This window comes from Meleagris gallopavo, chromosome 14 (assembly GCF_905368555.1).
Source record: "Meleagris gallopavo chromosome 14, MGAL_WU_HG_1.1, whole genome shotgun sequence".
In the NCBI taxonomy this organism is placed as follows: Eukaryota; Metazoa; Chordata; class Aves; order Galliformes; family Phasianidae; genus Meleagris; species Meleagris gallopavo.
The window spans coordinates 3770975-3786638 of record NC_139417.1 but is presented as its reverse complement, the minus strand read 5'-3'; the positions used below and the strand labels follow the sequence as shown (position 1 = coordinate 3786638).

General features: G+C 35.0%; 1 protein-coding gene across 15 annotated transcripts in view; it reads right to left on the bottom strand.

Annotated features, from left to right (window-relative positions):
• The window catches only part of ATP2B2 (ATPase plasma membrane Ca2+ transporting 2), a 397887-nt gene that overhangs the window by 39288 nt on the left and 342935 nt on the right, over nt 1-15664 (bottom strand). For all 15 annotated transcript variants that reach the window (XM_085236247.1, XM_085236256.1, XM_085236248.1 and 12 more), the window contains 4 exons: nt 13216-13457; nt 12409-12643; nt 6926-7105; nt 5797-5884 (listed from right to left, as the gene is read on the bottom strand). In XM_085236247.1, the coding sequence (XP_085092373.1) occupies nt 5797-5884; nt 6926-7105; nt 12409-12643; nt 13216-13457 (745 nt within the window). The remainder of the gene's footprint in view (nt 1-5796; nt 5885-6925; nt 7106-12408; nt 12644-13215; nt 13458-15664) is intronic.

Sequence of the window (15664 nt, the reverse complement as noted above, 5' to 3'; positions counted from 1 at the left end):
GGTCAGCTCATTCTATTCTTCTGGAAGGTTTCTATTATTTATAGTTATGTATCACAATAAATCCATTTCAGTCCATCTATCTGACTAAATTTCAGTGGAATTTTTTTTGCTGAAGATTTAAGTTCATGTTAAAAGTTTTCCTAAACTTGGTTTTAACTGCATTGCCTGTTTGGCTGAGATGCCTCCTGGCAATCAGTAGTGAGTATAACCTAAAGATAAAAAACATCATTAATTTTATCAAGCTGGAACCAAATGACCTTTTTAACAGAAAGATGTTTGACAATGGTTTGAGAAGATATAAAAAAATTCTATGAATTCTGAAGCCAAACATTCTAATAAATAGTCATAATAAAATAATTCCCAATTTCCTTTGACAGATTATCTCAACTTGAAAACACTAAAAGCAGTTGGTGAATCGATTTTCACCTAACTGCCAAAAACAAAACTATTTTCTATTTATGCAGAAAGATTAAATACTTCTACAGTCACAAAAGCAGCTCTGCATTTTAAGAGGATGGGAACAATTCTCTGCACATGCTTTTATTTCCACATTAGAGTCCATCTGTCAACTTACTGGGAATACAGGAGTTCTGTGTAGGTAACATGGGGGGAGGGAGGGGGGCGGAAACAACATTTATTTTGCTAAAATATTTTGCACAGAGCCATACCATCTAAAAACAATTATCAAAACCTGTCCAGTGTGAAAAGCTTTCAACTACTCTGGAAAAAAAAATAATAATTCCCATATCAGATAACCATTCAGAAATAGGAAATTGCAGATTACAGAGCAATAGCCACCTCTTGGCAAAGTTAAGCCTTATCAGACACGCAGAAGATTGCAGTGCAGTATGGAAGCAGTAAGTGTCCTGCATTTTTCAGTCCTAATTAAAAATTAAAAAAGAGCATTCGCTTTCCACTGGCACTATGAACTCAAATAAATGGCATATTATTCTGATAAGATCTTAGAATGAGAGCTTTCAGTTTGTTGGGGTGAGTTACTTTTGGTATTACTAAACAAATGGGAACAACAGCTGACATTACTGTTAGAAGTATCTTGTCTTTCCTTCTTGCTATCAATTTGCTCTTTGATTTTAAATTAATAGCTTAAGCTTCTAAAGAAATTCATTAAAAACTATGACACTTCACGCTATTAACTGCTCCAAACAGGTAGAGTGCATCTTCTCACAATTAGATTCCAAATGGGAGCACAGCCTTCATGAAGCTGAAGGGTTTTCAGGAAATGACTTCCTAATGGATATAAGTAGTGGCCAAATGTCAACGATTACACTACTCAGCTGCCCATTTTTATCCATAAAAGCAAACTATGCAGCTGGGATGAGCCAAACACTCTCCAGAGCACAGAACTGTATAATCAGCAGTCACGGAAAGACAGAGATAAAATGTTGTTCTTGCAGATAGCAGCTGAGATGCTAATGGTAACCATCTGAGCAACACAGAACCATCAGAACCATGTCAGTGTATGGAATAAAAGTGTGTAGTGCTGTTCATTGGAAGAGAGAAGGTCTTTGAAGAACTTCTGTGTACATCAGACAAATTTCTAAAACGAAGCAGCAGCAATTATTTGGGATTCAGAAGATTTACCTTGGCTATTCATAGCTATAGCCGTGCTCCTTGACGTCTCAATATTATTTTAAATGTTTCTCCTCCTTCCTTCCTCACATCGCTGAATTGTTGTGCTTTTTTTTTTTTCTTTTGACATCACTTTGTTAATAGTTGTGATATATTTTTACAGTTTCACCTCAGAAGTTTTCTTCAGTATCAAGTAATACCCTAATACAGATTTTACAAAAGGTATAAAGACACAAGAGAGGGATGCCAGGGAAGGGCTGTCCCTCTGCAGCCTTGAGCTGTGGAGAACTACTGCTGTAGTCATCAGTGAGAAGTTTAAATAAGGGTATGATCTGACAGATTGCCAATCACAGAATGCCCATTTCCACTCAGTCATAATGGACAAAAATAAAAATCAGTATTAATTTCTCAAGCCTAACAGTCAGGTAAATTGTACAAAATAAACTGCCTTACTCCAGTTAAATGCTTGCATACATTATTTCAATCAAACAGCTTTTGCAAGGCATATCAGGGGAATTCATAAAATTTGGCAGAGATTTATCTCAAAACAGCCTTTACTGTTTCACTGATCTGCGCTCTCATCTTAAGCTGTTCAACCACAGTTTTTCTCTGCCAAAATGAATTTTGTTCAGCATCCACAGGAATACACCTAGAGCATAACATTACAGTCGGTTCCAGATACTGATTCCACTGATGCTATAGGAATTTGGGAAGGAGACATGAACCTTGTTTAGGACATTAATTTGCCAGAGAAAGCAACTTGTTTCTGATGAGGGAAAATAACATATTTTTGTTTTTTAAAACAACTGTGTATAACCAAGAGGAGCACTGTATGTACAATACAAATGTGCTATGAAAGATAGCAGCACTGCATACACAGCTGTAAGCATTCAAGATGTACACAAGTTCAGGTGCTACTGATGCAGGAAAGCTGATCATCCCATATACTTAATCATATTTATCTTTCTTCGACAAGCCAAACAAAGACAGATGCGGTAATACATTTTCATAGCCTTGTTCTGTTGAGATTCGTGTTTTTTACACCTCTCAAACCTCATGTTCATCTAACAAGAATTTAGAAAATCTGACTGAAGGAGATAATTTAAATTCACTTAATGCTTACCTACTTGCATGAACAGAACTTCAGAGGTTAATGTGGAAATGTTTAAAAGAACATTGCAGATGGCATTGCTAAGTGTTAAGTGAATATTGTTCTGCAAAGATCATGACAGTAGAAAATCAGGGAAAAATACGGCACAAAAGCATGGATTTTTGTTCTGAGCAGGTACCTTTATGTTTCAGTTAGAAGACTAATATTTAAGTTCAGAACTTCAGTTGATACATTTATTTTTAATTAATTCACCTAGTGTCATGGCATGTCTGTATTAATGAGGTCAGCAGTACAATAATATTGTCACAAGCAAGAATATTTGGAATATTTTAGTAATTAAAGATAATAATTAGAAAAACCTTTTTTAAAGTTCCCTTTCTGCGTTTTAATCTAACAGCCTTACAAGGAAAGAGAACAGCTGGTTTTGATATCATGGAAAAGTAATGTCAACCAAATTTAAACATACTGGAAAACAGAGATTCTTTAACTTGTAAGCTGAGTATTTATTTTATCCTCTGCATCTTCTGATGAGTTGAGGATGATGTTTCCATCAGTAATAAGCTGCTTCTTTTTACTGTTTTAAAAATCAATATGACAATTTTGAAATATTTCAGTAATAATATAATGACACATCACTATGGATAACAAGCATTTGTATTGTTATATTTTGAAACAAGGTAAACAATAATTTGAAATCATACCAAATGACTTCACGAAGTCAATAAGAAACTGCATTTCAGTTGGATTGAGACATTTAAGTGAACTGCTTTTGTTTCACTGAGACACTTCGTGATGCTAAATCGCTTTGACATTTTTTTTCAATCCACCTCTACTTCAAATACATAAATATTTGAGAGAACACTCTCTGCCCAGCCTTAAATGCTGAGCCATGTGTTTCTCTAGTCCCTTAGCAATAGTAAAAACAGAAATGTAAAAGAAAAATGATCCTTTTGCTGGGTGGGACTGCACTGTGTTGCAGAAGAAAAAAAATTTCCCTCCAGCAGCCCTATGTCATTAAAAATTAAATATAAAAAAAGTTTATTTTGTGATGTGTGTTTTTACCCTAAAGCAGCTAGAATACATCAAAGAAAAGAAAATCCTCTTGATCCCTCAAGTGTCTGAGAAAAATATAACATTTTAACAAGAAGCTCAAAACTAGAGAACATTTAAATAGTTTCTTGTAACTTTTAATGGCCCTTAGAGTATTACCATCCACAAAATTCCATCATGATTTCCATAGGCTTGTTCTTGAACATTCTTAGATATTTAATTGGTTTATCATTTGACTTTGTCATACCTTAGCAACATTAATTGTATTTGTTGTATTTAGCAGCAGTAAATATATTTTGGATTGTCAAAGTACATATGCTATAGAATATCAATAATTTGTTGCTTATTTTTCTTCAGCTTTCATTGATTTCTTTTTCTCTGGCAAAGGTTCTGTTTTCCTCTTAAGGGAAAATCCTGCGTGATTCAAATGAGTACTTCCAGGGGACTTTTTTAATCAACTCAATAAAGCATAATTTGCTGTATGCTTCTGGAACAAATAAAATTATAATAGGCTTTACAAGTCATGCCCTACAAGAGCTATAAGACAGTACATCGTATGCAGTAGGGCAGCTAACTTTGTGCTGTTTGAATTCTGAGATGCAGAACTATTAACAATGTTGTCCAAACCAACCATCTCCAAGCTTTTGATTGTAAATGACTATCAGTAATAATCTGAGCAAATGCCCCCAAAGTAGACATATTATTTATAAAATGCACTCATACTACTATACTAGTATATTAAACACATTAAAAAAATAACACAAAATATAAATTGAAAAGGATAAGATAGAGATGAAATAAAATTTATTTCAAAAATGAGATTTTATTTATAAATGATAAATATTTTCTTACTACATCCCAGTGGACTGTCTTGCACCCCAATTTGGAGACCACTGGTCTCAACAGTGTGTCAAGAGGGTGAGTAACAGCAGTCTGTTTCCAGCTGCCTCATCTTGTGTGCTATGCCAGAGCTTACACTGATCCTGGTACTTCTGCATGAGCTGTGCTTCTTGAGTTCTTCACGTACACTAGTCCCAACCTCAGAGCCCAACTGATCCAATCTTCAAATTCTCCAGGGAACATTTGCTCTGAAGTCATTCAGGCATTTTAAAAAACTACATCCAGACAAGAACTTCTGTAATCAGTCACATAAGGAGTCATTTCAAGACATCTTTGGCATACCAAAAGGAGAGAGCCAGAAATGATTTTCTACCTAAATCTGAATTCTTTAAGCAGTCAAGACAGCTGAAAAATCTTTTTGTGGCCACAAACGATGCTATTCCTGATCAGAAATTTTCTGACTTATTAAGCTTTTGATTGTGAGATTAAAGGTCAAGAGAATAAAATGTCAAGCCAGCACGAAATGTGAGATTTGAAAAAGGTTTTGTAAAGAATGATGCAAATAAATTCCCCTGTTAAAGGTGCAACCATCTGCAAATGGCATGGTGAGACAGCATGGTTTCTATGGAACAGTTTTTATGGGACAAAAACAGATTCTAAAAACAAATGGAAATTTAAAGGAAGCCGATGCAGAGCACACAATTAGGGAGCCTACAGGAAAATGGAACTGCCTTGAAATAGGTATAGCAATCAGTTTATGCTTAGTTACATGACTTCTGAAAATTAATATTGTAATAAGAAAATTATTATTGTAATAAGAAAAATTACTCATTTTTCAACAATATTTTTCTAGCTAGCAAAAACACATTTTCCCTTCCCAGCCAGAGCCTTATTGCATTCCAATTAAAAATTCCCAGAGCAAATAAGGGAATACTTTTACTTAACTTAGGCTTACTGGTATTTCTGCTATTCCTGCCAATGAGTTTCTTTTTATTTTCCTTTTGAAAGTTGAGGTAGAAAGCAAGCATAAGGGACTAATTTACCAAGAAAGTTTTCTTGCATTGTGAATAGAGCAGTGATTTGTAATTAAAGATAGCTCAGATGCAGTTTAATATTTTTACAATGCAAAAGATGTATTGAGCCTTCTCCAATAACTTTGCCATTACTTTACATACATGCTCACATATGAAGGTGGTCTCACTCACCTTTGACCAAAGTATGTTTGTCCGTGGGAGATGACCGAGCAAGTACTCGAAGCTTTGGCCAGATTTTGTCAATCCGCTCTTGCTCAATCTGGAAAACAGTAACAAAAACAACAACATAACTGTTAGTCTGTAGTTAGAGAAATGCAAAATATACTTCTATCCAAGCAGCAGAGGATTCATTTCACTAAGATCTGTATCCGTTCTCCAGAAGCACAGAAAAATTACAACAGACATTAATGGCAGCAAGACCAAAAAAGTCATTTTTTGTACTACTGAAAGTCTTTTATTGGTTAATATAGGTCAATTTTGCCACTGTATCTTATCTGTCTTTCTTAGGCTCTTCACACGTAGTCCCACTCAGGAACGTGACTTGCTGTAGGATAGTACAGTTTCTCAAAGCTGATCAAACAGCTTACAGTTTACAGCTTAAAATGCGTTGCTTTATTCTGCATTATAATCCAAGTTCTTCGTTTTGTCATCAATAATGGCAGAATTTTCTCTGTATACCTACAGCAGCAGCTAGGACAAACCTGCAGCATATCCTCATGCTCCCAGGATTCCTTCAGTCAGTGTAAGGAGTGAATGCCTGTCCTCACAATGGACTCTAAGACACAGCATAGAGTTCACCTTTTTGAAACTGGCTTCAATAATCTGTGTCTTTTATATGTGGAATTAAAAATCTGAAGAACAGACTAAATTATTCAAATTGTTAGATTAAATGAGTGTAGTAGTACATGGATTACATAAAGTGTTATAAAGTGAAAGCATCTGGTTGTCAGCATTTTCATGAGACTTAAACCTTCCGAGTTGACTTCTTTCTCCTCTTAGCTAACAAACCTGTTTTTCCTGTCCTTAGTTTTGAGTTTCTTGAAGGCTAGTGCTATGGTTCTAAAAAATGCTGAATAAGTCTAGCACAAAACTTACAGAAGTTCTGCATTCTAAAAAGGAAAGAGTGGCTTTTCAAAAGTATTTTAAATTGCAAAAGAATACTGCTAGAAAGAAGTACCAGTCTCTCCAAGTAGTCTTTACTGAAACAGTGTACACGTCAGCACAGGAGAAGCAGCATTTCAGTATTCTCACTGTTTTTATGGCACATTCTTAATATGTATGGATTTAGCACATGAATTACCTCTCCCTTCTCATTTCGGATCCTCCTGTTAAACTCTTTCCCTTCAAGGCAAAGAAAGTCTTCTCCTGGATGAATGATTCCACATTTTATGGCAATGGCACGTGCTGTGTTGATATTGTCTCCAGTGACCATGCGTACCGTAATTCCAGCTCGCTGGCACTTCCTTATGGCTTCTGGGACCTACAAAAGCGATATAACAGGGAAAGAAAATTTCCAGATATGAGACAGAAATACAAGCCAGATGTTCCCAATCAGGTCAGTTTTCAGATCAGTTGCCTAAAGATTCTCTTGATTTTAATATCAACTGGAGTATTCTGTAGCTTTTTTTTTCTCTCTCTTTTTTTTTTTTTAACACTGAGGTGCAGTGTGCTGAACCTAAAATATTCAATCTAAATGAAAACATGAGAATACGGTTATCTTGTAGAAAAAAACAATATAACTTTAATTTAACTTCTGAACCAAATTTTCCTTTCAGTAAGATCAAGTTTTCATAACAGCATTACTGCTCAAATTTATGCATATCAACAGGTGGAATTTCCAGATATAAATGACTTCAGTGTTTCATGAATCATTTATTTCAAAAATTTAAAAACGAAGGATGATTTCACTTAGCTTTCTTCATGAAACTAACTTTTACTGTTGCACAGTAGGCATATCAGTGACAGAGAATTTAGTGTGTAATGGTACATGAGATGAACGTAAAACCTATACACTTACTTGAAACCGATTTATTTAAAAATAAAAAAAGTTTTTTTTAAATAGAAATGTGCAATGAAAAGAACTTTCACTTTAAAATAATAATAAACAATTTTCAAAAACAAAACAAACTTATTCAGTTTAGGAAGTGGCATCAAAATGAATATTACTGACTACAGTAGCAATGTCTTCCTGTAGTCAGCCATCAGTTTAGTGCAGGTATGCTGTAGAACTTGTGGGTAATTAGATTGGATTGACCTCATCCATTACTACAGAAACTATCAAGACAAGGAGCCACCATTTACAACATTGCACTGCTGATGTTGTGCTTTGCAAGTCATTTTAAGTTCCCCTATATTTACAATGGACACTGCTGGGGCAGTGCATTGCCTTTGACTGACAACCACCATTCTTATCCAGCATGGCAAATACTCTACTTCTAAAGAGTTCATGGAGCCAGAAAGGCTATACATTTTGGACTGAATGTCATGCTAGAGATAAATATTATACACCCTTAAACCGTATTGTAGATAATGATTATTCTAATCAGCGAGTACAGTTTCACACCATGTTTCTGCATCTTCATTAAAATACTTTTTCCACAGGAAAAAATAGTGCTATTCACTTGAATAATGATATTAGAAATGTCTCCAACACTTCTAAATCAACTCAGCCAGATGCACATATACAGGAAATAATGGCTCATCTGGTCAGTTGTGTTCTTTCCTCTTTAATAAACAAGAGGCAGTTAAGGCATCTATTTTCCAAAATGCCTCATTGAACACCTAGTTGAGGAACAGAGCAGTACTTTTCTCACTACTGTGAAGAAAACTGCTGCACCCACAGAAATGTGCTGTTGGCAGAATGACTTTCTACACAGATGACAGAAGCAAGAGGAAAATCAAGGGTCAGAGGTTTATTTTCCCATTCCCTCATCTCTGTTAACTGCAAATATTCTTCCCAACAGTTGTATCCTGGAAACGTTATTTGGACCACCTGAAGCTTCTTTACATTATGATACAGAATTCTGTGGGACACATATAACCAGCTCAGATTTATTACTTAAGCAAATGACTTCTGATTTACTCAGTTTCTACAATAATAATAATCTTGACTGTATCCCATTTGGCAAGTGGGAGCACCCTTAATATCCACTTAACTGTGGTGACCCTCATGCATAGGGTTATGACTGATTTAGATGACTGCCTCTAAATCCAGCATAGTATATGAACCATGAAGGAGAAAAATAAATTACAGTACAAACAGAAAAACAGAAATATTCACAGAAAGTGCCAGTCCCATTAACCAAGGTCGTGGGAGGACAACCTAGTTTCAAATACACCTCAAACTCACATATAGCTGGGGAAGTAATTCTAGCTCCCAGTTCTCTCATTTTTGGACAGCTGGTGGGTGGTATCTGACTTACACTGTGTACAGTAATTATGCCTAAAATATTGTTCATGTTTTTTAATGCTGTAGGGAAGAAAGAGTCGTGGCAGACTGAGTGGGCAGTGAAAGCAGATATTTTCCATCCGTATGCAGAATTTAGGTATGTTCTTCAAATGTTTAAATTTTCTTTCTGCGAAGAAAACCTTTCAACATATGCATGCAGAGGTTATCCAGTGAACAAATACCTACCAAAATCAGGTGACAAATACGTGAAATTTAGAAGTGATTTATATTCAGTGCCTAGAAATAACAGATTGGAGCTGTACCTTGGCAAATTGCTATAAACCAGTACAGACTCATTAAAGCCAATAAAGGCTGACAAAATAAACAGACATATCTCTGTGGGCACAAGACATCATTCTGTTGGTTCTTTTACTGTAGATTTATGAAAGGAAAAAAAAAGTAAAAAAACTAAATATCAAGTAGGTAGTTCAGCGGCTGATAGAAGCTGCTGCTGACAGTGAATAAGCTAGAGCCTGAATTTCATCAACCTAAGTAACCAAAGTATGCAAAATTCATGGGTGTCCAGTGGTTACACTCCAGTTAAGGCTTGTCAGTTGCTGGATACCAGTGTTGAATAATTCATCATCTTGTAATGCATGGAAGGAAATGCAATGGCAAGAAAGACCCTGCACTGTCATCAGAACAGATGCAGTACTCTTACCTCATGATAGCATGGCAACACTGACACTGCAGGTATGCCAAATATGTGAATATTTGAACATACCAACAGTGCATATGAGCAAAAAAAATTAAGTAAAAAAAAGTTAAAAAATCAAGCCTTTCTTAGTAAGAACATCAGTGCAGAAAGGACAGTAAAGATTTTCAGGATGGTGACACTGGTTGCTTCGTTGGAATTACTAAATCTGCCATTTCTGACAGAATAAATCCTGATATCCATGAATACTGAGAATATCAATAAAACAGAAATAATAATAATAGTTCTTGTTTTTAAGCTTTTTCTCCTGCAGAAAACACCTTGATAATTTATAAACTCCAACAGTGTTTCTGTTTAATAGGTGGAATTAATCCTGGTAAAATAATATGGTCATTTATTACAGCTCGATATCTTACTATTTACAGCTACAATGGCAATTTGAGTGATACGTAATTCCCATGTATCACACAAAGACAGTTTTTCATGAACATTATAAAATAGTTGAAAGGGTTATGGAGAAAAATTCCCACAAAACAAAGTATCAGAAAAAGAGCTATAGATTTGTCCAACATATGGTAAAATTCTGAAATGATAAACACTTTATCATGCTTCTTGCAATGAAAAAAAAAGCCACTACAAATTTTTTTATGTTAATTACAAGAAAATCAATACATCAATCAGATAATTTTCTAGAAATAAAGTGTTTTGATATCTTCATCTTCTTTGGTCCTTTAAACAGACTTCAGACTTACCCTCTTTGTATGAACACTATTCATTTTTACCTCTGACTCCTAAGAAATTATTGCCTATAAAACGAGAGCAGCTTTCTCATAAAGCATGCTCACAATAACCATGTGAAAGGATAGTTTGCAGCTATTTTAAAAATTAACTGCAAATTCTATTGCTACCCATTCCGTCAGTCTTATACATAATCCGACTTAAAGGTATTTTTGAACAATGTGTATCATTAGTCAGTTTTGGAGGTGAAGAGAACTAGTTCATAGTTCCATTGGTCACTGACCGTTTACAAACTTCCTGAGTTTATCTGTATACCAGTTAGAGCATTAGGAGTGGGATCATGCAGACAGAATATTTTAATATTATTTTAAAATATTTTTCAAGATGCAATGTGAAGTGTAGGGACAGATGGATTAACAGCAAGACACCATCTGATGACAGTTAAAGTGAATGCTGTTTATCCAATGACTGCAGAGGTAAAGGTTTTATCATTGTTTTCACTTAACCAAGACTTACTGGATATGATTACATTTCTCGATACTGAAAAAAAGTCAAACATATCCATTATCATTCAAAGTGCAGTTATGCAATTGGTGCCTGTAGGTGTAATTATATTGTGCTAGTTTCCTTCATTTATTTTCCAAAGTTACAGAAGTCAAAAGTGTATAAAAGCCTAATTTAAAACTGACTTAGGGAAATAATTTTCCTTGCATGTCTAACATTGCCACCATTTCTCAGTGGATCAAACACAAAGATTTAGACATTATTTAAAAAGAAAAAAAAAAAAAAGAAGAATAACAAGACAGTAAAAAAGACCAATATTGGAACCAAGGTGCTTTATGCAGAATCAAACACAATCTTTTTGTATAGGGAAATTTCAGTTATCATTCGCTGACCCTATTCCAGAGCAAACCCACAGTCATTAATCACCTACTGAAATAACTGCACCATCAAAGAATTAATTTCCTGAAGCAAAATGGGAGAACATTTAATCACACCCTCTCATCTGCAGTGGGTGTTGGGACTGGTGCTCTCAAATCACATTGTGCAGCTGCATGCTATGGCCATATGCTTATGGTTGAGTCAGTGAGTAAAACATCAAAAGAAGATATTGTAGATGCCAGCATTTTATTCTCTACATTTTAAATTTGGGGCATACCCTCAGTTTCTACACTGTAAAATTGAACTGATTTTCTACTGTCAGGATTAACTCTCAAGGACCATACATATTTGTCACAAACAATGTTTCTACCTCCATGTGCTTTCTGTATTACTGTAGTAATATAATTCAAGAGTGTAGTAGCAGGTCAAGTCTCATTGAAGACAGATCTGGAATAAATATGGCACCTCCTTCCATTGTGCACATACTGATTTTCTCAGTTAACTTGAATTTAAGCTTTAGGCCCATTTTTAAAGCCAATTAACAATAGCATCCACGAAATCTACAGCATATCCAAGATAAAGCTTTTCCTTGTCCAAAGATGCTAGCCACAAGTTACGTTCTTGGGAGAGTTTGTACAGTGGCAGATGTTTTAGTAAAACACAGATCTCCAAGAGTACATGTATTAGCTGTGGAAGATACCACACAATTACAGTCATGGCAATTATAGTCACTACTCCTGTTTTTTTCCTACTTGCATCTGACCACATTGACAGCACAACAAAACTTCTGCTGACAATTCTCCAGCATACTCTTCCAAGAGATAAATTTAAATCATTCAAATCCTCTAGCTCACACAGATCTGTACTGCTAAATTTAAGTGAACTTTTATCAAATTATTTTTCTTAATCAACTAAAGCTTGTTTTTAAAGTTCACTACCATCTTCTTTGTTACACCTACATAAAATAAGGAAAAAAAAAGATGAAAACCACAAGAAATCTAGAAATCAATTCACGTTTCATTCTCTAAGAACTACTTTATAACATAAGAACTTAATTTACCTCTGGTCTTACTGGATCTTCAATGCCAACAACACAAATGCAAGTCAGATCAGATAAAATGTCATTTTCGTTGTCCCAGTCAGGTTCTGGGCTGCTGTTGAAGTCTCGGAAAGCAACACAGATAGTTCTCAATCCATCACAGGCCATTGGTTCAATCACTTTCTTCACCATTTCATCCCGGTCACGTGGTCTGAAAATACGAGGCTCACCAGCTGCATTAAGGATCCTGGAACACCTATTTTATTTCAGTAAAAAAAGAAAGTGTGATTGTATATTATATGACTGCTGAAAAGTATTTCCATGTATCAGCTCTTTCCCTTCCTTTTTTCATCTTCCTTTTTGTGCAAATTTCTAGATTAAACAAAAAGATTCGCTACTGAAACACTGTCAGGAAGAATTTGACTGTAACTTCTTATGGAGACTCTCAGACCCTTTCATCCATTACTTCCCAAGAACCCATGTAATTAGTGAGCTAAGAATTTGCAAAGAAATTTAAACATCCTTATTTTCCAAATGTGTTTATGAGCTGAAAGAAACTATTCATAAATGACAGAATATAGATGAAAAATATACTAAAAGATCCAAATTTTATGTTAGCCAATGATAAGAAAAATATGTCAAACAATTTTGCAGGTGGGAAGTGGGGAGTGAGGATAACAGTAACAGCTTTATACTGAATCGTGTCCTTTTTCTACTGTGATTAGCATATTCCAAATGCCAGAATTGCCAGGAATGTCTTATTAGCATCAGAAAATTTTGCATCATTAAGATTTTGGAAAAACACAACAAGAAATCCATTGAACTTACTTCTTCAGAACAATTTCAGAAGCTCCTTTGCTGTACATTCGGAAGCTACCATCTGGCATTTTAATGACAGTACTCATTGACTTTCTCACAGAGTTGAATGTGTAAACTTTATAAAGTTTCTCCTCGGGGATGAGGTTCCGAACAGGCTCATAATCCTGCTTCAAATCCAGGACAAAGCCCAAGAGACCGCATTCTGTCTTATTGCCCACCTGCCGAGGCAGGCCACCCTCCTTTTCTGGTGGCTGAAAGTAGAAAAAATTAGATATTAATTACTATAACTTAGCTGTACACAGCGTTTCTGCCCAATTAATAACAAAGTTACAGTGCACAATTTAAAATCTGAATTTTAAATATGCAGTCACGTCCCTTCCCATTTTTAAAAACTACCCAAATGCATTCAGTCTCACATTTCTTCTACGGCAGCCATGGACAGTTGAAGAGTTTTTGATAGCATATCATTAAAAACGCAATTACTCCTTAGACAAAATAATTGATTTTTATTTACTGCAAACAGAATATTTGCTATTCTCATTTGAACTGAATTGTTTTGAAGATTTTTGTTGGTTTTAATGGTGAATTAAAGAAAGACAGCCTTTTCTTCTAGCAGCCGGTTCTTAATAAAAAGTAAATCTACATCTAATCATAATAATAATTCTCCATGAAAATGGCATTTCCAACAACCTACTGAACAATAATTCTACTTCTAGAAGCACTTGTTTCTAGAATACATTAGTCAGCTGCTTCAGACAGTAAATGCTTCGTGTGTTAAAAAAAAAAAAGGAAGGAGTAGGTTAATCAGGTTAATCATTGTGTAACTCTGTGTTTCTTAGTACGTACAAGCACGAGGAAGGCTGCACTGTCCCATTAAACAAACGTATTTCACATAGAATTTTCATGGGGAGGTGAGGGGGGGTAAATATTCCCAAATAAAAAGTTCCTGTGCTACAAAGATTCCAGATAGACTTAAGGGACTCATGTGAGCTCTAGACTGCTGATAACTTAAATTTTCCTCTACTCAATAAAATTAGAAAAGTGTTTACTTAAGCTATGAGAAGAAAAAGTTCTTTCACAATTTTAATTTGCAGAGTATCACACCATTGAAAATATTTGCATTTGATGAGCCTAAGCCATCAGTTTCTGTGTGACTTAAACATTTCCCTCACATTTTGCAGAATCAGAGATGAATGACTATATTCAGAATTATGTTCCTGTTCTCACCACAGACTTTTAAATCCAGGCTACTTGTGAAATATATGTGGGATGAAGGATAACAGAGGGAATGATAAACTGCAATTGCAAATCTGTTAACCTACAGAGATTTAAATTCTTGCAACAAATGCTGCCACAAAGAGCAGGAAGGGGAACTTTAGGGAATTATTAGTAAATATCCCAGAGAAACACTTTTTGCAGCTAGTTTGAAAATGAATGACTGATAGATAATAACAGACCAGTATGGGAAAAAAAAAAAAAAAACAACAAAAAACTTGACCAGATTTACTTAAGAACTACATTTCTATCACCAGACAAGATGCATATACTTGGTGACAGATTAATATGATTTCCTTAACAGAGAGAGATGTTTCTAAGGTGAACAATACAGAATTAAAAAAAATCTGTTCCAGAAAAATTTATCCTTTCAGAAATAATTGTAACATTGCTAGATGCAGTATGAAGCATGACCCCATGTGGGTCAGATTTGTATTACTACGACATTTTAGCATTACACTCCATGGTCAAAGTAAAACACACCTAAAATATGCTAATATGGTACATTAGTTTTATTACATACTATAAAAGCACACCCTGCTACAATCCCACTACAGTGTGATGCAACTTCCCTTTAGATTCTCAAATTCAGTTAAGAATCCCTGCCTTAAGACCCAATAACATGCAGTTACATGTATTTCAAAGGATTGTTGAATTCAGCAGACAGAAAAATTTCAGGTAGGAATCAACAAATTACTCTTCAAAATGCTGGTTCATTTGAATAAATAAGGTTAATTTTCACAACATTGCAGGCACACAGTTCTCAAAACCTGCTAAGAACTTCAGGTTATTCAAAACTGGATTTGATCAACTTCATTGCATGGGTAGCAGTGCTAGGGAGGGCTGATTTCTCTGCATACATTCTATCATACTCACTCCGTTTTAGCTTTAAATCCCTATTAATGTTGATTTTCTCTGCCACTAAAGACAGTGAATCTCAACACTGATGTAAAAGTGGACATTCCAAGCAAGGAAATCCACACTGAAAACCATTTAAGTACATACAGATTTCTTTCCAACACAAACACAGAATCCTAGAAAATAGTTAATTTATACATATGGTTTCATCATAAGTAGCTGTGAATGGATACAGAGAAAATAAAAGTCTACCTGCATTCCACAGTATGCAAACTACAGTCCTTCTAAAATTTGTTTTTGTTTGTTCATAGAGTAGATCACACTT